At 47.8% G+C, this 21321-nt stretch overlaps 1 protein-coding gene across 1 annotated transcript in view; it reads right to left on the bottom strand.

The window, feature by feature from the left end:
* Positions 1-21321, bottom strand: part of Tln2 (talin 2) — a 427714-nt gene that overhangs the window by 51289 nt on the left and 355104 nt on the right. Inside the window, exons 42-47 of the mRNA XM_028864471.2 lie at positions 18815-18985; positions 13255-13401; positions 10941-11041; positions 8957-8966; positions 8397-8516; positions 2469-2615 (exon numbers count right to left, since the gene is read on the bottom strand). Coding sequence (XP_028720304.1) covers positions 2469-2615; positions 8397-8516; positions 8957-8966; positions 10941-11041; positions 13255-13401; positions 18815-18985 — 696 coding nt within the window. The remainder of the gene's footprint in view (positions 1-2468; positions 2616-8396; positions 8517-8956; positions 8967-10940; positions 11042-13254; positions 13402-18814; positions 18986-21321) is intronic.

Below are 21321 nucleotides of genomic sequence, written 5' to 3'. Positions count from 1 at the left end.
GTGCCCCTCAGGTCTCAGGAGACTTGTGGATATAGTTTGGCAGGATGGACACAGGGACCATTTTCTCCAATAGAGGCCTACAAAGAACTGTTTCTTCTCCTGGGATGGTTGGTTTTGATTGCCAACTTGCCACAACCTAGACTCACCTGGGAAGAGGGTCTCAGTGTGGGACTGTCTTGAGAGCAGGTTGGCTCAGGGGCCTATTGTGAGGGATTTCTTCCTTTTTTATTTTATTTGTACCCTAAGAGGCCAGAAGAGGATGTCATAACCCCTGGGACTGGAGTTACAGATAGTTGTGAGCCACCATGTGGGAACTGGGAATCAAACCCAGATCCTCTGCAAGAGTAATTGGTGCTCTTGACCACTGAGCCAACACTCCTGCTGTGGATTTTTCCATAACCGGGTTCATTGAGGTGAGCCCACTGTGGGCGGTACCATTCCCTGGTTTGGGGCCCTGGACTGTATCAAGAGTAAAGAAAGCTAGCTGAGCACGAAGCATGCAGGCATTCATTTCTCTCTGCTCTTGACTGTGGATGCGATGTGACTAACTGTCCTAAGTTCTTGTTGCTGTGATTACCCCACCAATGGATTGTAACCTGGAGTTGTGAGCTAAAACACACCCTTCTCTCCCCTAAGTTGCTTTTTGTCAGGGTACGTTATCACAGCCATAAATGCAGCTAGGACACCTCCTCATTGTCTGACACTTCCTTAAATGTCACTCGGTCTCACCAGGAAAAGACGAGTCAGACCAACACAGAGCTGGTCTGGGAACGAAGTCAACAGTTTCTGGAAAGAACTCTTAGGATGGGCGGCAAAGGCCTGGAAGTTATGAGATGTCTTGAGTATGTGTGTAGGAGAGATTCTCATCCAGGATGAAAGAAGAGCCCAGAAACAGTCCCACCCACCGTGGAAGTGTACCAAAAATAGGTATTTACTGAGCATCTACTAGCCACTAAGTCTGACACAAATGGGTTCATGGATGGGAGACACCCTACTGACACCCAAGATATGCAGAGACAACAAGATACACAGGTAGGGTGACCTGCAGCAAGAAATAGCCAAAAAGCTACTGGCCATCTCCGCACCTCTGTTCTTCTCTACATGTCCCAAGTCGGGCCACTCTGCTGTGAGAGGCTGCAAGACCAAGGCCAGCTCAGGATGATTCTGTATGCAGCTTGGGTGCCTGGGGAACTACGGGACAAGGCCTTTGAAGGGAGGAAGGTGCCTTCCTCCAGCTGAGAGATTTAATTCTTACTGGAGAGCCCAGTAGCTGGCCAGTCCTGTGGGCTGGGGGAGGTTGCCAGATGGAGGCTCGGCCTGGTCCAGGGCTGACTGACAGAGCAGCCTCTGTAAGCAGCTTCCCATGGAGCACTTCCTCTGCCCAGGCCTCCAGCCTCGTGGCCAAGTTTCTGAACAATACGAAGCTCTATGCACATGGGAGTGAAGAGGAACTACAGCGCATGGATGCTCCAGCCTGCTGCAGCTGCAACGGTCACCACAGAAGGACTCTGATACAGACACAAAGCCAAGGGCTGGCACATTGGGAGGATAAGAGAGCTACTGGGCACGGAGAGTCGATCTAATGGGGCCTTGTTAGCTAGGGAAACGTCATGGGAGACAAGGGTTTTTGAGGAAAGCATACAGAGGCTGGGGGCTAAGATTTGTTAAATGTTAGCTACACCCCTGGCACAGCACTTGGCACTTTGACACACCTCGATTCTATGAGTCAGAGATCATACATCTGTGTGCTCGTCTTATGGAGGAGGTCATTGGGGCTTAGACAGGTGATGCAACTGATAAACTCTTCAAGCCTTGCTCGCTGCACTCCTGACCTCCGTCTTTCGGAACAACAGCCCCGAGGCTCAGAAGCCCAGGGCAGGTACATGGGACATCAGGGGACGGTCTAAAGTCACTGAGACCACGCTGCTTCATGGTATATAAATGAAGAGGTCACATAGCAAGCAGATTGCAGTCTTGTTTGTGTGGTTTTGCCTCTGGAGACAGGGTCTCTCTCTTTTTTTTTTTTTTTTTTTTTTCATATATATTTTTTTTATATATTATATATATCCCAGGCTGGCTTTCCGGCCTCAGCCTCCCCTATGCTGGGATTTCAGCTGTACCACTCTACCTAGCTCTTTTAATTTTTCTGTCCCAGATCTAGCACTTAGAAACTCTTTGGAAAGGGAGACCAACTGTTACAGGCTGGGCTGCGGCATCAACCTTCCCCTGGCTGGCTCCCCACACTGACTTTGGTAGGGCCATCTGTAGGGAGTTCCCGACTTTCCCGGGGCTGCCTCTGTTTTGCCCTGAATTTCTCAGGGTCTGTGACAGCACCTCCACTGGGGAGGATCTGGGTGGTGAGGGAGACAGCTGCCTTAGCTGGATGAACTTTGGTTTCGTCCCCACCAGAGCTGGTCACATTAAATGTCAGTGCTCAGCACAGTGACTATATCCATCTTACCCCTTACCTTCTCAGTGACGGAACGGGCACACTCGATCAGCTCCCGCTTGGTGTAGCTGTCTGTGGGGCACACCTGGAGGGCCCCCGCCTTCTGCACCAGGAAGATACAGCCATGACCCAGGTCCTGCACACGTGTGCGAATCTGGAATCCGATCTACAGAGGCAAAGCCAGAAGCGGGAAGGAGTGTGAGGGACCCTGCCATCAAGGCCTGCCCTAGGTGGAAAATTTCTCTTGTGCCCTCTGGGAGCCTGGCTAGGAAAATTCCATTCTGTTTGGAACCCCTCTCTGGTGAAGTACGGAATTTAGTTGATTTACCTTCCTGTGAAACGACTGTAAAAATGCCCACGGCCTCCATTAAGCAAGCCTGTAGCTCATGGGGATAGCATAATGTCTTCCTGGTGTGTGTTTATCTTTTCTGGGGGTCTAGCTTATCTGGATCCCAAGCTACCTGAGAGACTATACCTGAGGAATAAATGTTCCTCAGCTTGAACTCTGTGGGATAACTGTGTTATTTATTCAACAAGCATTTTGAATTCTAGTACACCAAGGCCTTTTCTATACATTTCATTTCATGAGTTCAAAGTACACCTTTGTCATTAAGCATAATTAAAGGGGTCAGATTTTCATAAAACTGGTATATTTACCAAACAGAACATCCCTTCCTGAGCTATATTCATGGCGAAAACAATCACAGGCTTCCTGTGTCCTGAGTTGGGTTTGACTTTCCCTTTTTAGCTCTAAAGGCTCAGCAGACATGCATTCCTACTTTATTTATTTGCTTGATTAAAATAAATTAGGGCAGGATCTCATATAATCCAGGTTGGCCTGGAACTGACTGTAACTGAGAATGAGTTTGAACTTCTGATCCTCCTGCCTCCACATCTCAAGTGCTGGGACTACAGACATGTGCTATACCAAATCCAGTCTTTGTGGGGCTGGGGGTAGAACCCAGGGCCTCACACACATTGGACTAGCACTCTACCAACAGAGCTACAGCCCCAGCCTGGGCATGCATTTTATTAAGGGTGTCGGACTACACAATTCGAAGGCGGTAGTAGTTTGTCTAAGAGAAGCCAAATGAACTTCACTATAGCCAAGCTGCTAGCTGTCTCCTTCAAGCTGTTCTAAATTCCCCCTCCACCTTCCCAAAGCATGCATTCCTCTGGTCCTGTTCTGTATCAGTTTTCACTTTGAGTGTGATAAATACAGCCACAAACGAACTGCCTTCCAGGCTAGGTAAGCCACTAAAAAGAAGAGCAAAAACTTCAAGCATGAGTCAGTGTTACTGTCAAGAATCAACAATAGCTACAAGCCAGGGCATCTATCAAGAATGTTTACCAAAAGGTCTCACTCAGGTACTGTAAATAATTCTGGGGAGATTGCGGCCCAGGGGACACCATCTCCTGCTTTTATCTCATTAGTCACAGGTTAGGGAAGAGTGACTCTGGAGAGTGGCAAGGACTGTAATGCTTGCTTTCCTAGTGTAGAACTACTGGCTGCTTTGGGGGAGGGGAAGGGCCACAGGACTCTGAAAGCCACTTAGCAGAACGTTCATCAGATGCAGAAGGGTGAGCGTCTGCTTTCCAGGTGTCTTCTAGTGTGAGCACCGGGCCCTGCAGAGGCTCTGCACAATTCAGGCTGTCCTGTCCTGCTGACCCTCTCTGGGATACACAGTAGGAAAGGTAGCCTGGGAGTCCACAGCATGCCAGCTCTATACACATCTGGACTGATGCAGCGACAACACACCACCGAGCGGGGGAAAGATGTTTGCTGACAGCGGGGATGCCATTCAAATATTCATTGTTTGAGCTAAGAGTCAAGCCATGTGGCCCAGGCTGTCCGGGAACTCGGGATCCCTTTGCTCCAGCCACCCAAGTGCTGAGACAATCAGATCTATTTTCAAGATATGTTGGTGGTTTACACATGACATCAAGGTGAAGCCAGGGGATGTGACATTAGTTTCAAAGTCAACTTGGTCTTTAAAAGCTTCCATGAAGTTGAACGCCGTGTATCCATGGGTCTGCAATAAATTAAAGGTGGGAGCTCTGACATGAAGGATGACCACAGATCCCCGAATGACAGGGGGCTGCAGGTGACACCAGGGGAGAAGGGAATGTGGAAGCAGCACCCGGAGAATTTTAAAATAAAAAGTTAAAAACCCTCTAAGTCTTTAAGAGTGGTTTTAATAAGAACAGAGTTTTGTTAAATTCTCTGAGCTTCAGTTTAGTTATCTCTGAAATGGAGAACAGATGAGCCTTGGCTTGCACACTTGGTTGAAGATAAATGCACAGGACCCGCCCGGGCACCTGGCCTTGGCACTCATCACTCCCACTACCTCCCAGGTTACTGTGAGATGGTGGACTACGTAAATAGAAGAGGGCCACAGAATCAACACAGTCTACTGGCAATTTCACTGGAAATTTTTATGGCTGGAGGAGCTTCCTAGAAAGGGAACACACTTTTTAAGATTGTGTTTCAACTGATAAGCACTAAGGATTGCCCAGTTCCCAAAGCAACATTAAATTTCTCAGCAAGTCTGGCCCAACTTTGCGAGACCCACAGGGTGGATTGAATGTACGACCAGTGTTTAGTATAAAGGAATGCTGCTCAAAGACACACAGCTTGGGGTTTTTAACTGGCAACGTTAGGAAAGCATTACTTGAGCCTCAAGAAAAACCCTCAATTCCCTTCTTGCTCAAAGAAAAATATTGTGGAGAAACCATCTGCTTTTGTGCTTTAAAGGAAATTGAAAAAAAAAAAAAAAAAAAAAAAAAAAGGCCCGGGCTTGGTAGAGTCTATCTAGATCTGATTACAATGGGGACGGGGGAGAGTTGTCCAGGAAAAACAGATCATTCTCCCTTTACTGCTCAAGACAAAACAAAACAAGATGACTTTTCGCAGACTTTAAAAGCAACTGGGTCCAGAACTGCTTGCCTGGAGAGTTAGACAAGGGTGGCTTTGGAACTTGCGGGATCAACTTAGAAAATGTAACAGGAGAAACAGTGTGAACAGAACCAGGCATCACTTTCTCGCCACCAGATAGCAAGTTTTAGGTGGATTTTTTTTTTTTTAAATGTCAGAGTGTACAACCATCCCACCTGGGGTGCAGGCATGTTTCCTGGCCAGCCACTTGACAAATCCTTTCCCTGGCTTACAAAATGGTGAGGTGATTTTCTCCAGAGACAGAGCTACAGTCACTAAATCTTTTCCCCAGGACTTATATTTAGGAGCTGTAGCTCCTAGGATCTCAATCCCTCCCTCCCTCCTCTCTCCATCCTTCCTTCCCTTCTCCCCATTTTCAGCCCCTCTGCTCTCTGTATGTGTATGCGGGTGCATGGCCCCATGTATGCACATGTAGAGGCCACAGGTCAATGTCAGGTATCTTCCTCAATTCTCTCAACTTATTCTTTGAGACAGGGTCTCTTGCTGAACTTGGAACTCTATGATTTGACTAAGACTTGCTGACCAGTGAGCCCTGGCGCTATGCCTCTAACTTCCCAGCACTAAGATCAGAGGCATGTGCAGCTAGGACCAGCTTTTCACAGGGGTGCTGGGGATCTGAACTCAGGGCCTCCTGCTTGTAGATGACTGAGCCATCTCCCTGCCCTCTCTGTTCTCTGTATTCAGGGAGGAACTAATCTTAAGTTGCAAAGCTGTCAGGGGGTTTTCACTTTTCTGAAGACTTTCCACAGCGCTGTTAACAAAGCCTTGAGCTTTCCATGGAAAAATAAACAGAGAAAGATCCTGTTTGATGTTCGAGGACTGAGGTCCAGCTTTTCCTGTAATTGTCACATTGTGGAAAAGACCAGAATTGGGACTCGGCGGGGCATGCCGCAGACTCTGCAGGAAAGGCTTCCCGCTTGCCCTAGATGTAAATATTTTCACATGCTGGGATATGGGGCCCTCTCGGGTATACAAATAACTTTCACAATTTTGGCATGCTTTAAAAAAAAAAAAAAACCTACATTGCTTTAGGGACCTCCTAACCCTCTCAGTTTTCTCCCAAGCATCTGTCTGGCAAATGTACGCCAAGAACTTTCCTGCACAAGCCTCTAGTAACCTTATATTCTCCCTGCCATTTTTGGCTGTGGGTCACACTGTTCTTGTGCCTGGACTGTAAAATACATCTCAAGATGCCCCGCTGAAAACAGAAAACCTTGCTGACAACGTCAGAGGTTAAAACCCAGCACCCAGCAAAGTGATGTGCTGTGAGGTTAGTGATGCATTCTTTTCCTGGCTGCCTGGATGCTGGTGTGGCTTCTGGGTTGCAGCAAGGCTCTGCTCACTGCCTGCACCGGTGTGGGCAGCTCAGGAGGACTCCGTTACGGAAAGGGCAGGCCAGTGTTCCAAATCCCCACAGATGAGGGTGGATCCCATGCACAAAGCTTTCCATGGCGAGGGGTCCAAACCTCCCTGGCAATCATGGTATCTGTTTTTGATCCCCTCCCAAAGCAAAACAATCCTTTCCTTTGTACGAACGTTCCCTGACTGCACCACCAGTTCTCTTCTTCTTGTTTATGAAATTCAAAATTACATGTTGATCAAATGAATTATATGTCTAGATAAATTACAGACTAGAATTATCGTCTAGTCTTACTAAAACAGGGAGACTATTAAAAAAGAAAGAGAAGGAGGAGTATAAGGAGAAGGAAGAGGAAGAGGAGGGGGAGCTGTGTAAAAGGAATCAAGATTCGGTATTTTTCTTGGTGACTTAACGTAATTATTACAAATGCAATTATTCGTGCGGAGGCTAACTGAGTGCTCTGCGATCTGAAGACAGGGGCATGGTTAGAAACCTAAGGAACTCCATGCTGGATATATATGTACCTTAGTACATATATATGCTATGTCTGTTCACATGCATTGTTACGACACATGTTAGAAAATGATGTGTTTTGGGTCTGTGTTGCTACAGCTGTTTCTAAAAGCCTTTGTTAGACACACTTGGTCCTGACTATTCCCAGCAGACTCAGCAGCACTGGGTGGGTGGGAACAGTGTCTGTCATTTCAGGGAAGTGAGCAGACCAGTGACAAACCTGTGGCTTCCACAGCCCCAAAGGTTTAGGAAAATACTGAACAGGATTTACATTCAACAAGCGGCTTGCTTTTCACAGAATTTGTTACCTGTATCTTCCCGTGTTCCTCCATCATTCTGTATTCCAGACTGAACTTTCTCTAAGGAGCCATATGGTTTCTTGGGCTCTCTCTAGACACTCTTCTAGGTGCTCACACTAAGACAGCTGCCGCCAGCCCCTCTATTTCTCACAGCCTCCAGAGATGATTGCTCTCCAACAGTGGCCAAACTTGCTGTCCCAAGACTCTTACGAGTACAGACTTTCTGAGGCCACATCTACACTAGCCTCTATGGAAAGGGATCGGGAAGGCAGGTGGGTTCTGAAGAGCATGATGGAGGTGTCATGGTGGGTGGGATCTAGCCAGTTTCTAGAAAGCCAGGCACCTCCAGGCTGGACTTTGTATCACTACCAGCAGGCTTTCCTCAAGACAGGAGATATGAAATCCCACATGTGGATCTAATATTTTGGGGAAACTTGGCAACCATAAGCATGACTGGTGGGATGTGCTGGGGGGTGGGGTGGGCAGGAAGGGCAGCCCCAGCTTTGGGCATTTTAAGAGGGTGATGGGCAGCTGCAAGGAAGCTGGCAGAGCATTGTAAATAGAACTCTTCCATCTGAGAGCCCTCTCCAGGGGGTCCAAGCTTTTGGTCAGCTGGCCTCAGCAAGGGTCCATGTTTTGGGCACAATGAGGGGTTGTCTGAGTGAATCTGGGACATCAGTTGCACAGTAGTGGGAGTGAAGCCTGGCTGCTGTGATGGGGGGTCTTGTAGAACTAGACTACAGGGTCCTCCCCTTTCCCATCCCCAGGAATGGGCACCATGCGTTTGCTTCTTAAGATAGGGGCCTTAAGGTGGCAGACCTCCTCTGGTTCGGCGGTGGCTGCTGCCATCTGGCCCTGGAGAGCCAGGTGCCCATAGTCACTGGTCATTTGTGAAGCCAGGCCTCCCAACTCCTCCGGGTTAGTAACCGACTTAGTCATCTGGAAAAAGAAAACAAGCAAGACACAAATACATACACACATACACAAAGAGAAGCGTCAGAACCACGTGTTAATACCCTGGGAAGGCACAGGGTTTCATTCACTTTTAGCCCCCGGGGAAGGTGAAGGCCAGGCCTTGTTTGCCATGAGGGCTGGACACTGGGGAGGGCGATTCAAGCAAAGGCCATGCTGCATTGCACGTGACAGGCCCGAGCTGTGACTACCCTGCAGCACAGGCCAGATGGGCACATGCTCAGCATTCAGGCCGTGCAGCGTGGAGCCGGGTCCTTGGGGGCCAATCTCAGGGAGCTTGTCCTTTTGGGGTCACCAGAGGAATTCCCACAGGAACTTTGGGGAATGAGGCTTGTGGATGGTGTACCCAGGTTTCTACTGGGGATCTAGACAAGAGAGGATCTGAGGACAGGGCTGCTACAAAGTACTGAATGAGACCTAGGGGAGAAGCCAACATCAGGGAATGAGTGAAGGGAATCAGGTCTTGGGGAGAATTGGTACAAAGCACGACCAGGTGCTGCCAGAAACGTGATAGTCCACACACTCCGTCTCTCGGCACCTCAGCACAGCGTGCTGACGTTTAATGCTACCTAGTCTCTGCATCTGCTTTTTGTAGGTCACCTAAAAGACATCCTTTGTCTCTTTTCTAGGGACTTCACTCCTGCCCTAGATTTCTTCTCTCCACTCTTTTAAAAATATTTTATTTTTATTTGTAGTTGTGCTGCGTGTGTGTGTGTGTGTGTGTGTGTGTGTGTGTGTGTGTGTGTGTGTGTGACAACTCACAGGAGTTGGTTCTTTCCTCTGTGTGGGTTCCAGGGACTGGATGGAGGTCATCAGCCTTGGTTACAAGCATCTTTACCTGCTGAGCCACCTTACTGGTGACATTCTCTATGCCCTTTAACACCTTGATTTTAAAGGGCTATTCCATTTGTGTAGCTCAAGCTGTCCTCAAACTCAGTTCGTAGCTAAGGATGGCTTTGAACTCCTAATCCCCCTGCTTCTACCTGCTGAGGGCTGGAACTATGCCCAGCTTTAAGGACTTTTAAAAAGCCTCTTTAAATGATTCTATATCTACCAACATGGGAATATCCATCCCATCTAAGGTATGTTTTAAGACATAATGTCACAACCCTCATCCAAAAGTGGGTTCCAAGGAATACAACCTGGATCCCAAGAGAAGGAAGTTGCATCTTGAGTGGTACCATTTGTGCCCTGTCAACAGGAATACAAAGATTCTTTACCTACCAGGTGAGGAGTGCCTAGGCTCCAACCTAAAGTGCCAGGCTAGCTACCTCAGGATGGCCATATACTAGTGGCTGGGCTTGCTGGGAACCACAGGTACCAAGGCATGACACAGCCTGGCTCAGAGCCTGGTCCAGAAGACTCTCCAGAAACTTTATGATGCCATTCAAAAATGCTTCCTCCCCCTGCCACACTGGACAGGAAGGGGCCTTTGATCTGTTCCCTGTCCTCCCCTGAAAGGACAGTCCTGGGGTAGCTCCAGCTGGCCAGGACACTCAGAAGTGATTTTGACTTCTCCCTCCTTCCTCAGGCCACATTCATTTCAACAGTAGGCCTGGTACAGAGTTCCCATGCATGAGGAGAGCAGGCAGGGAGGCCTCCGTGAGCCAAGCTCAACCTCTAGTGGACACACAATTACATGACAGAGTCAGTGAGACCAGTGCCTCGGCCACTGCAGCTGGGCCACTTCAATCCCCAGCTCAGGCTTATGCGGCAATCCTCCCTAATCTACAGCATTTGGGACTCCGAGTGGAGAGGCACACGTTCTATGTATTAACTCTCTGAAGGTCTCATTTGTCATCCTTCATGTAACTCTATAACATCGAGAGAGCACACACTGCTTCCCAGTGCCGTTTACGAAGATTCATCTGGAACAGTGTTTTTGCATTATGTTTCAGTGAAAAAAAAAAAATTACGTTCAAGAGTGATACAGCTTCTGCTGTCAGGAATTAAGAAAAAAAATAAACCACATTAACTCTGCCTACAAGACTAATTGCCCAAGTGTTATGATTTGATTTGGTTCCACAGTTTCATCTTTTTACTATTTTACTCCCAAATATCTTTTCTTATACTAGAATTTATATCTATTAAAAACACCCTGAGTCCTTTCAGAGATGAGCATTCCTCCTTAATGCTACCTTCTTTCTTATTTCCTGCCTTCTTGAATGTTCTCTTCTGCCTCTGTTCCCTGTCCTCATGCCCAAGTCTCCAGGGATTCTAGACCACAAGCAGCCAGAGGGACTACATAAAGGAGGTAGGAGCTGGCGTCCGGGAGGAACTGGCATCATGGGCTGGCCACTCTCTCCAACACAGATCCCAGATTTGAAGACTCGGATGGCAGCAGACAGAAGGGCAACCCACAGTGGGTGGGGTGGCTCCTTTTCTCCTTACCATTTCCTGAGCGTGACGGCAATAGCTTTGGAGTATTTAACCACGGTTGTCTGGTAGTCAACGAATGTTCCCTTTGGTTCTGGAGGTGTGCCTTCATCCAGCTGTGGAGAAGAGAAGAGCCCAGGAGTCATAAGAAGCCTGGTCAATCGGAGGCAGTACTTATAAAAATTAGCAACTTAGGAAAAATTTTGATCCAAACTCAACCCCAACTTCTACAATCAGAATTTCAATGGAGGTATAAGTAAGACATCCAGAGGATACAGGCAAGATGGGGTCCCGGTTCTATCTTACAGGAGTGGGCAGTATTTCAGAGGAACAGTGATTTAGCTAAGTCTTTCAGATAAGGAGGAGGCTGCCCACATAAACGGTAGGGAAGGAACGCCAGGAAGAGGGAAAGCATTCGAGCACATGGCGATACGTGTGAGTCTGATGATGCTTCCAGGAGAATACAGAGTGGTGGAAGATGAGGTAGGAGAGGAGGCAGAATCTACATCACCAAGGACACCCGTGCCAAAACTACAGTCCACCGACATCTGTGCAGGGGAATGCCCAGTGATGGTCTAAGTCATCGACAGAGAACTGGAGCAGCCAAGAACAACCCACTGCTCGCCTGCCTCTAAGTGTACCAGCAATTAGGAAAAGGAAGAAAGGATGACTATGAAGATGGAGAAGGAGGGGGAGGAAAAGCCAAAGACTCCAGTGAAGGAAAAGGCTACCTGCTTCACCACTACCAACATCTTCATCATCATGATGTTGAATAGCACGCAAATGATATTCCAGGATCGGCAACAGAGGGTGTGAAAATCAACACAGGGGAGCCAACTATTGTGAGGACAGCATCAGCAAAGGGGAAGGGGCATGGAGAGGGGTGGGAGTGAAGCGAGATCTGTTGGATGGAGCATCCTGACATCACGGTGGGACCTGGACAGGCAACTGAGGAAATCTCACAGTAAGTGAGGCTCATGGGCTATCAAAGAAAGACTTCAGGGACCTCCTTTCACTTTCTGGGGATTTATAGGACATTTCCCTATTTTTACATTAATACTGAACAAGAAAAAGAGGGTTGTTTGACTTTTAACTGCTACTAAGAAACTGTGGACTCCATTATTTAACACTCCTGGTGGACATGTGGTTTGTTTTCAAAGTTCTGGTGTTCTGAAAGTCAAACAAAATCTCCTGAGCCTCATTCAATGACCTTGAGGAGGATGAGAATTTACTTATTATCTGCCAAGCCATCCACATTTGAATGGTAAGCAGCACACAGTGGACACTGATAGAGACTTTGAGAAAGTAGAGCCTCAGGTCTTCTAAGGGAGACATGGTCCAATGCATGCTCCTTCACTAGTGTGAAGATGATGCAGAAGGTTGAAGAGCCCTTACTCTAATGATCATTCCATGGAATCATTCCTTTATGGAGACCGGGGCAACTAATCGCTACATCAGCAATTTCAGACTGCATATTATCCTGAAGCACTATACCGATGTTCTCACAATCCAGCAGCAGGTATTCTCCGACACAGACACTGTCTAACACTACTGTCCCTGCCCTCACAGGCTGACAATCGAACGTTGATGAACAACTGTTTACCCCAACACTATCAAAAGGACTAGAGACAGAATCCTTGCAGGACAAACAGAAACCATGGAGCTGAAACCCTCTTCAGCCCGAAGCATCAACAACTGATTGGTTGCCGAGTAAGGGAATGACTCCTGTTGTCCTCCTAAATGTCGCCTCTGAGAGCTCATCAAGGCCTTTCATACACACTATTTAATGGTTTACGCATTTAAGTAGATGCCAACAGCATAAGATATTTGTAAGTCCCATTAAAGATTCCTAGGTTCCACTTAATCGAGACTGCAACAGAGCAAGCCAGGGGTAGAGTCCAGGATCCTGCATTTTAGAAAGTTCCCCAATTCCAATGTAGCCATTCCAAGTGCTAACACTCGGAAATCACTTTGTAACTCCTCTTGGAGTTTGTTCCCCATCACAGGCCTATGACAAGGACACAAGGTCTAAGTCATTATTTCCATTTTACAAACAAGTAAACCAATGATTCTTTCACAATGTCTACTTTACCACATATAAACTGGGAAGAATTACACAGTGGCTTTACAGAGCTGGTGAATTAATAATGAAGAAAGAATAACATGTTGGATATATGACTGACCATCTGCTCATTAGCCACACCCTTCAGGAAAAGAAGGCTTGCTGGTCTCTGCCTTGACTGACAATCAGTTTCCCAGAGAAGACCATGTAGAGACGGTGTGTGAGAGAGATGGAGATGTGGTTGGAGGGGAGCCAGCTTAAGCCTACCTTGCTCATGGCCTCTGCAATGGCATCCACCATGCCACCCACCAGCCCCACTTCGCTGGCGGCCTCATTCAGTGTCACCATCATGTCGTCCACAGCTTCCTTCATCAGCTGTGCAGCCTCCGTGATGGCATCGTGGGTGTGCTGTGCCTGAGAAGGGAATTCAAAATGTCTTCAGCAGCACGAAACGTTGTTCATTCTGAAGAATCACTTGATCTGCTAAGAATAACCCTAAGAAATCAGAAGACAGGGATGTGCAGGGTGACGCATGTCTATGATCCCCGCACTCGGGAGGCCAAGGCAGGAGGCCCTCCTGTTCAAGGCTAACTTGAGCAGTACAGTGAGACTTTTGAAGACCAACAAGCAAGCCCCAGGTGAATCACCCCCAGAAACACAACCATGTAATTAATACATTCAAAATGTTTCCTTTCCCTGATTTCACATTTACTTGCAGACTGAAACGTAATCCCTTTTTACAATAAGAAGAGAAAATTGCAACACCAAACTGTCCAGACTAGCTTTATATGCTGCTATATTCAGAACGGCAGAGAATGCCACAGGTTCCTAAACACACAAATTGACACATTTAATTTAAAAATCCATAATACAAAGAAAACAATGTTTTCATAACAAACATACCTTTCTTCAACACTGCCCAGCACACTACCATCCTCGTTCTATAAATAAACTGGCTTACGGAATGTATGTAGGTACATACAAGAGACATAAATCTGCGGAGAGCATACGGGGCTTTAGAACTAGGTGGTAAGTTATATTGCTGCAACACTGGCAGACTAGATGAGGAACGTCCTCCAAGGGCTGATGCTCTGCAGGTAAAACCCGAGTAACCACATGGTCTTCAAACAGCGTCCTGGAGGCTTGCCAATGTCAAGGGTGGAAACCGGGGCTCAAAGTGAATTAGTGAATGGCCATGAAACAATGCTGGTACAGGGCTCCCTAGCAGATAGCTCACACACAGGAAGATGGAAGAGGCAAACTATGGGTGCAGGAAACCTAGGCTCTGGTTCTGGCTCTACCACTGACGAGTGACATGGCAGGGCTCAGCTTCCTTTTCAGTGAGACGGGAGGACTGTAAGAAGTCCACACTCTAGAAGGCTGATGAGCCACACAGGTACAGACACCTCATGCACGAGAAGAGCAGGCCAGTGGGGAACTCGAGCTAACCCTGTGCGATGTAACCTAATGCCAGTGACTTACACATCACAATCACACTGTCCTCAAGTACCGGGTCTGCCTGTGCAACAGCTGTGGTTATCCTGGCCCAACTCCGGGGTGTGGGCCTCCCCAAAGGCCCAAGATACTGCATCTTTACTGTGGTGAATATGAAGGAAGGGAAACCAGTGGGACACAGACGAGGGGGACTCCTTGTTTTTGTTTTTAAATCGAAGAACTCCATGAAGAGGCACTGTGAGCCATGGGCCTGGGACACAAGAAGAGCTCCTCAAATGTGGTATCTGGGAAGATGTCAAACACGCTTCTCGCGGCTATCCTCGGGACACTCGTCAGGACACACAGTATTCTGCCTTTGGGATGGAACTGAGTCAGCTCATGATTTAGTTCCATAGCTGACTTCATGGCCTTATTCTGCTACGAGTCCTAAAGGTGGTATTCCTGTGCAGAACTCTCTAGAGAAAGCCTCTAACCCCACAGGTTCTCATTACACAAGGTCAGACAGAGGGGAGTTTCCCTTGACATCTCAGCTGCCATGAGAACGCCATTGACACAACTCTACATGACCACATCAAAGATGACACGTGTTTCAGGAGCAAGGTGACCCACTGCCAACCAGAGGCCTGCCTTCACCTGTGGCCTTCACAGGTCTCCGGAGGGCAAACTCTTAACAAGGGTGGAGCTGTTCCACGGAGAGGAGTGTGTGCCCCTCCTTCTGGCCGACAGACTATTGAAACAATGCTCCCCAGGAAACTGGAGTCTCCCCCAGGAATTTCATGCTGGGAAAAGCAAAGGCTGAGTCCTGGTACAAGTCTGAGAGGGAAGCCGTCTCCTAGGAAGAGATTTTCACAGTGGGACAACTAGTCAGACCACCTTGCTGGAGAGACTGGAGCCCAGACAATGATGACGGGCGGGACCACACCATGATTTGGACTGCATACTTCTTGCCCTCGATTTAAACCTAAACTTGGGACTTGGAAGTTACTGGACCCCTCTATTTGTTTTTCTTCCCAGTGTGGCTGTAACGAACAAATTATTCTCCGCCTTTCATCATTCCTTGTCTCCTCAATTGGCTCACTGAGGGCAGGTGCCAAACCTAGCTTGTCAGCACACAGCCACTTGGGAGCAGGCATCGAGGATGTAGACAGGAGTAGAGCCAGGGTCTGACCTTAACAACTCTGGAAATGAGAACATAATTCAGGGAAAGCTTCAGGGAACCACAGAATGATCTCTGAACCTCCCAGTAAACATCTTTGCTCTTGGAGGGCCCAGCAATAAACTACCTCACTGTCTGCCCCAGAGATAAGCTGATGGAGTCTCTAGAAGGCTTGCTCTTCTTTATGATTCATATTCTCTCTCTCCTCTCTCCTGTGTGTGTATACATGTTCATGTGTGTGACTGTATGTGTAGGTACATGTGTACATGTGCACACGAGTGTAGACATCAGAGGTTGTCCTTAGGTGTCATCTTCAGTCACTCTCCACCTTATTTTGGCCAGCGAGCCTCAGGTCTCCAGGGCTGAGACCACCTGCGTGTATTGCGCCGCCCAGTTTTGTAGGCAGGCGCTGAGGGTCTGAATTCAGGCCTTCGTTCTCGAGTGGCAAGCACTTTACTGACTGAGCCATCTCCTCAGCCCATGCGCTTCATATCTGAGTTTTACAGATTTCTAGAGTGTCAGCTCAGAGTTCACCTCCTCTATGGCATCCCTAGGTATGACTTCCTCACCATGGCCTTCTGCTCCAAAGGCCAGGGGCAAGTTTCATCTTCTTTAAGCAGCCTGGCCCCAGTCCATACACTGTGGGCTGGCCGAGCACACTAGCTTTAGACGTCCAAAGACGTAGCGGGATCTCAATGAGATCACGCTTTAACAACAAGCAGCCCTCTAGGAAGCAAAGCGAGCAGGCCAACAATGAAGTCATTATTTTAGGGTCTGGAGTGAATCCTTATTACTGCTCCTCACACACGAGAAAAACCACATCTGTTCTTTCTTGGACATGTGTCTGAGGACGGCTTCCAAGGAGCCTTTTCCTTCCGGATGGGACTTCCACTACAAAGGCCAGGATGGCAGGCAAAGACATCAGAGCAGCATGGAAAACGGGAGAAACCTACGGGAGTGCAGGAGTGGCTGTCAAAACTTTAGGGGTGGGGCAGGACAACAGATAATCCCGAGGGGGTAAGGCTTGGCTGGGGTGTTGCATGCAGCAAACTTGAAGGGAACTCTATAGAAGAGAATGGGGTGGGATGACCCAGAAGGTGCTCCAGGCACGCACCTGCCTTGGCGTCTTGTTTTATTACTGCTCTGATTGGCACGGGGTGTCAGCCCTCAATGGCCTCAAACGCCCCATGTAGCTGAAGAATGGCTGACCGTGACTTCTGATCCTCTTGCCTCCTCCCCGCTCCACAAGGGCTGGGATTATAGGTGTGTGTCACCGCTCACAGTTTACGCAGTGCTGGGAGTGGAATCCAGGGCTCGGTGGATGCTAGGTTAGTGCTGTATCAACTGAGCTGCAGCTCACATTCTTGTTTTCAAACACCACTCCCATCCAGATCCTATCAGGAGGCACTCACAATCAACCTTACTGCTCAGTAGAGGAGATAAAGAAATGAAGACCTTGCTAGCAAGAGGCAGCAGCACTGGGATTTGAACCCTTTATTTTCTGATCCAGACCCTGCTGGAGTGCTTGTTTTACCAAATCAGAACTACTGGTGACTACATAACAACATTTTATTATGTGTTTATTTAAAATAAGTGTGAACATTTATTTAGTGTATGCGTGTGTGGTGGTGGTGGTGGTGTATGTGTGTGTGTGTGAGAGAGAGAGAGAGAGACAGAGACAGAGACAGAGAGAGACCCTGCATGCCACAGCACATGGGTGGAGGTCACAAGATAACTGAAGAGTTGGTTTTCTCCTTCAGCATTGTGGGTCCTGGGAACTGAACTCAGATCACCAGGCTCGATGACGATGACCTTTACCAGCTGAGCCAACCTGCCAGTCTCACAACATTTTAACTTTGTTTCTTCTACAAATGAGATATACAACACCAAACCAACAACAAATAAAGCTTAATAAACAATCCCCCAAATAATAACATCTAAGTTAATTAATTATGTAGTTTTGGCCTCTAAGCAAAGGGTCTAAAGGAGCAGACTTGATGCCTGTTACTGGGCTAAAGCCTGTTACTTCAGCCCTTAGGAGGCTTGGGGGGAGGCTTACAAATTTGAGGCCATCCCTGGGCTACCAAGCCATTCAGGTCATTTCTGAGAAAGAGAGAGAGAGAGGGAGAGAGGGGGGCTACATAAGTAATAAAATAAAATGTGGGTCTGTCTTAGCATTAGCTGTCAACTTGACACAGCCTAGAATCACTTCAAAAACCTCATCTGAGGAACTGTCTTTATCTGACTGGTCGGAGGGTATGTCTGTGAGGGATTTCCTTAACTGAGGGCCGAGTCCATTTTGGATGGCACACCTTTAGGCAGGTGGTCCTGGGTGTGTAAGGAAGTGAGCTGAGCACAAGTCCACAAGTCCAGGAAAGAGCCAGCTGGTAAGCAGCATCCTTCCATGGTTCCTGCTTCTTCCAGTTCCTTCCTGACTTCCCTCAGTGACCACATTCTTTTGTAATTCTATATATATCCATGCTGTTGCTGAGTTGTTATTTATTTGGGTATGTGTGTGCCTAAGTATATGCATGTACACCATGTATATATGGGCTGGAAGAGGGCACTGAACTATAGGTGTTGTGAGATACTTGATGTGGGTGCTGGGAATGGAAGCCAGGCCCTCTGCAAGAACAGCAAGTGCTCTTCTAAGCCACCTCTTCAGGCCCTGTTACCACTTCTTAAGTTCTAAGCAAAATGTGGCAAAAGGTCAGTCATCCATGACAGACTCTTGCCATGCCTGGCTCTTAGAAGAAACTTCCTGAAGAAATGTCCTTCTTACAAATAGACAGGGTGGTGGTGGTGGTAGCACCGTTATATTAAATTAGCATCTCTTGGGCTGGGGAGTTAGCTCAGCGGTAAGAGTGTTTGCCTAGCAGGTATGAGGCCCTCCAACCCTGCAAAAATAAGTAAGTAAACTAAATCACCATCCTATAAGAAGAACAGAAACCACCTTCACTGAAAGCAAACGGTGTTCCTTCATGCAAGTAAGGCGTCAACACCTAGCAGGGACCCAGTAAGAGTACCGCCTCCATTCCCACAATGAGCATACCATGCACTCTCCTGCCTACATAGCCTACCAAGGAAAGGGAACTTGTGAATAACCCTCAGCTACACCTGTTTGGAAAGTCACGGGGTTATTTCTCCTTTAGACTGGAAAAGACAACACAGGAGGGGCTTGGAATCCCAAGCCAGCCCTGATGCCTTGAACCATACCTTGGGGTTTCCTCCACCTTCTTTGGCTGCGTACAGCATCTGCAGGGCGGACTCTGCGAGGGTCTTGGTCTGGTCCAGCACTGTCATCTGCTGTTGATGGTCCAGCATCTTGGAGGCGACACCGACTGCAGCCAAGATCAAGGGCTCAAAGTAGCCTGCCAACTGTGTCACCTTTCAAGAAAGAGAAACCCCGGATACATCATGTAAGTTCAGGCCTCCTTCTGGAGGGGCTCCCTGGTGAGAAGGGGGTTTGGGGCAAGGATGGGATGACTCATAGGAAAAGACGTATTTGACTATAACTTGCCTTCAAAAATAACTGCTATTTAATAGTCTATTGCTTGGGGTTTCTTCCTTCAAGGAATCCTCCATCTCCTCTCCATATATGGTAAGAACTCACTCTGGGATTCAGAGGTAGACGCTAGACTCATACCCAATTTTATAAATTGTCTGTTTTATAAGTAAGAACTGTTAAGAATAAAGGACATCTTACAGGTTCAGAAGGGAAGGGGACTGGAAGAAGGAGAAGGTAGTGAGGTGGGGGGAGATGGAGAGACTCTGCAAGGTTTGCAGTAGACAGTCCAATCGGCGTCACCACCAAGCACTGGACCAACCCTCGGGAGTGGAATAAAAGCAAACTGATTTTACTGCTGTCTAACTGCTTTGTTTGGCTCAACCTGGGAAAATAAAAAAGCTTGTCAAGGGGCTGGGAAAGCAGCTCAGTGGTAAATCACTTTTCTAATGTGTGAGGGGGTCCTGGGTATGGTCACCAGTGCTAAAAACAAACCGAACTTCACAACCAAAAGAACAAAAGCAAAACTGATCAAGCCAGTTATCTACTGCCCTAGGATAGACTTCCTTCCGGGGGACCATGCCACATACATGCAATACATGTATATATGCTGGACATTTGGGTGCCCTAGAGCCAAATGTCACAAATATTTATCAGGCACATGCCCTGTGCTTTTAGCTCTTTGTCAAATGTTTCCCATCCAATTCCTTAGTTAATCTTGCCCCAATTTTAAGAGGCAGATCCAGATGAAGAGAAACTGAGGCACACGTTAGGCAGCTGGGTGGAGATAAGGTAGGGCCTGGGCTCACGTCACAGCCTGGCTCTAGGCTCCTACCCTCTTCTCTGCCGCCTTTCATGCTTTAATTTGTAGTCTAGTCCTGCTGCCCGCAGACTTGAGAAGTTCATCGCTCGGTATCTGTTTCTTGCTTTGTGACATATTTGAAGTCTGAGGGCGACAGAGTGGCGCCCCTCTACCTAACAGCTCAAGGACCATATTTTCTTTCGTATCTGGCTCCATCTAGTCCCACTCTAATAAAACAAACCAGCACCGATGGCTAGTCTAATCCCTCATTTTTGTGCAGTCATAACTCATTGCTAGGATTCCCATTGAGGGTATTTCTATATAAATCTTCAGCCCGTGTCTTCATTAAGGCTTTTTTCCCACCCGTGGAAGAAAGGCATGTGTTCTGGGGGTGTATGCAGAGAGAGAGACCACCACACACAAGTAGGCACTGGGTCACAAAGCAAGGGGTGGGAGATTATGAGGACAAGCCCAGGTATGAGTAGCAGTGTCCGAAAGAAAGAACAATACTAGTCATTGCTGCTAACAGTGAGAAGGGACTCCTGGCCAGCAATAAGAACACTTCCGTTCTGCTTTTCTCATTAGGTTATCTTATAGAGACGTGAGCGGGGCTGCTGCTGACCTGCTGTGCCTTTATGTGCATGTGCGTGTCTGCACTCATATATTTGGGTACATGTGGAGGCCAGAGTTTGATACCTGGTATTTTCCTTAATTGCTCTCCATCTTATTTTATTTGTGTGTGAGGTGTGTGTGCATGTGTATGATTGGGTCTGTATGACCATTTCCACACGTGACAGACTAGAAAAGGTCTAGTGTCTTCCTTGATCAGTCTCTGCCTTATTTCCTTGAGAAAGGATCTCTCAATGAATCTCCAGGATCTGCCTGTCTCTGGCCCACCACACTGGGGTTACAGGCACACACAGCAATGTTGGGCTTTTTACATGGGTGCCAGAGATTCAAACTCAGGTCTCCATGCTTGCACAGTGGGTTCTCTTACTCACCGAGCCATCTGTCCCTTGATCTTAATTTCTGAGATAGGGTCTCTCACTGAACTTGAAGCTTGCAGGTTTGGCTGGAATGGCTGGCCTGTGAGCCCCAGAGATCCTCCTGCCTCTGCCTCCTCTGTGCTGGGTTTACAGGTGTGTATCACTGCCTCTAGCTATGTGGGTGCTGGGGATCCAAACTCTGGTCCCCATGCTCGCATAGCAAGAACTGTACTTGAGACACTTCCCCAGACCTCTCTGGGTGCATCTGTTTTGAGCTGCCATGTGGGTGCTGGGAATTGAACCCAGGTCCTCTGGAAGAACAGTCAGCGCTCTTAACCTCTGAGCCATCTCTCCAGCCCTCTGGGTGCATCTGAAAGGAGCACTTGAAGACCAGGAGGGAGGCCTGCAAGCAGAGCACGGGTGGATCTGG

This window comes from Peromyscus leucopus, chromosome 7 (genome assembly GCF_004664715.2).
Source record: "Peromyscus leucopus breed LL Stock chromosome 7, UCI_PerLeu_2.1, whole genome shotgun sequence".
Taxonomy (NCBI): Eukaryota; Metazoa; Chordata; class Mammalia; order Rodentia; family Cricetidae; genus Peromyscus; species Peromyscus leucopus.
Note: the sequence above shows the minus strand (reverse complement) of the source record. Positions and strands in the feature narration are given on the sequence as shown.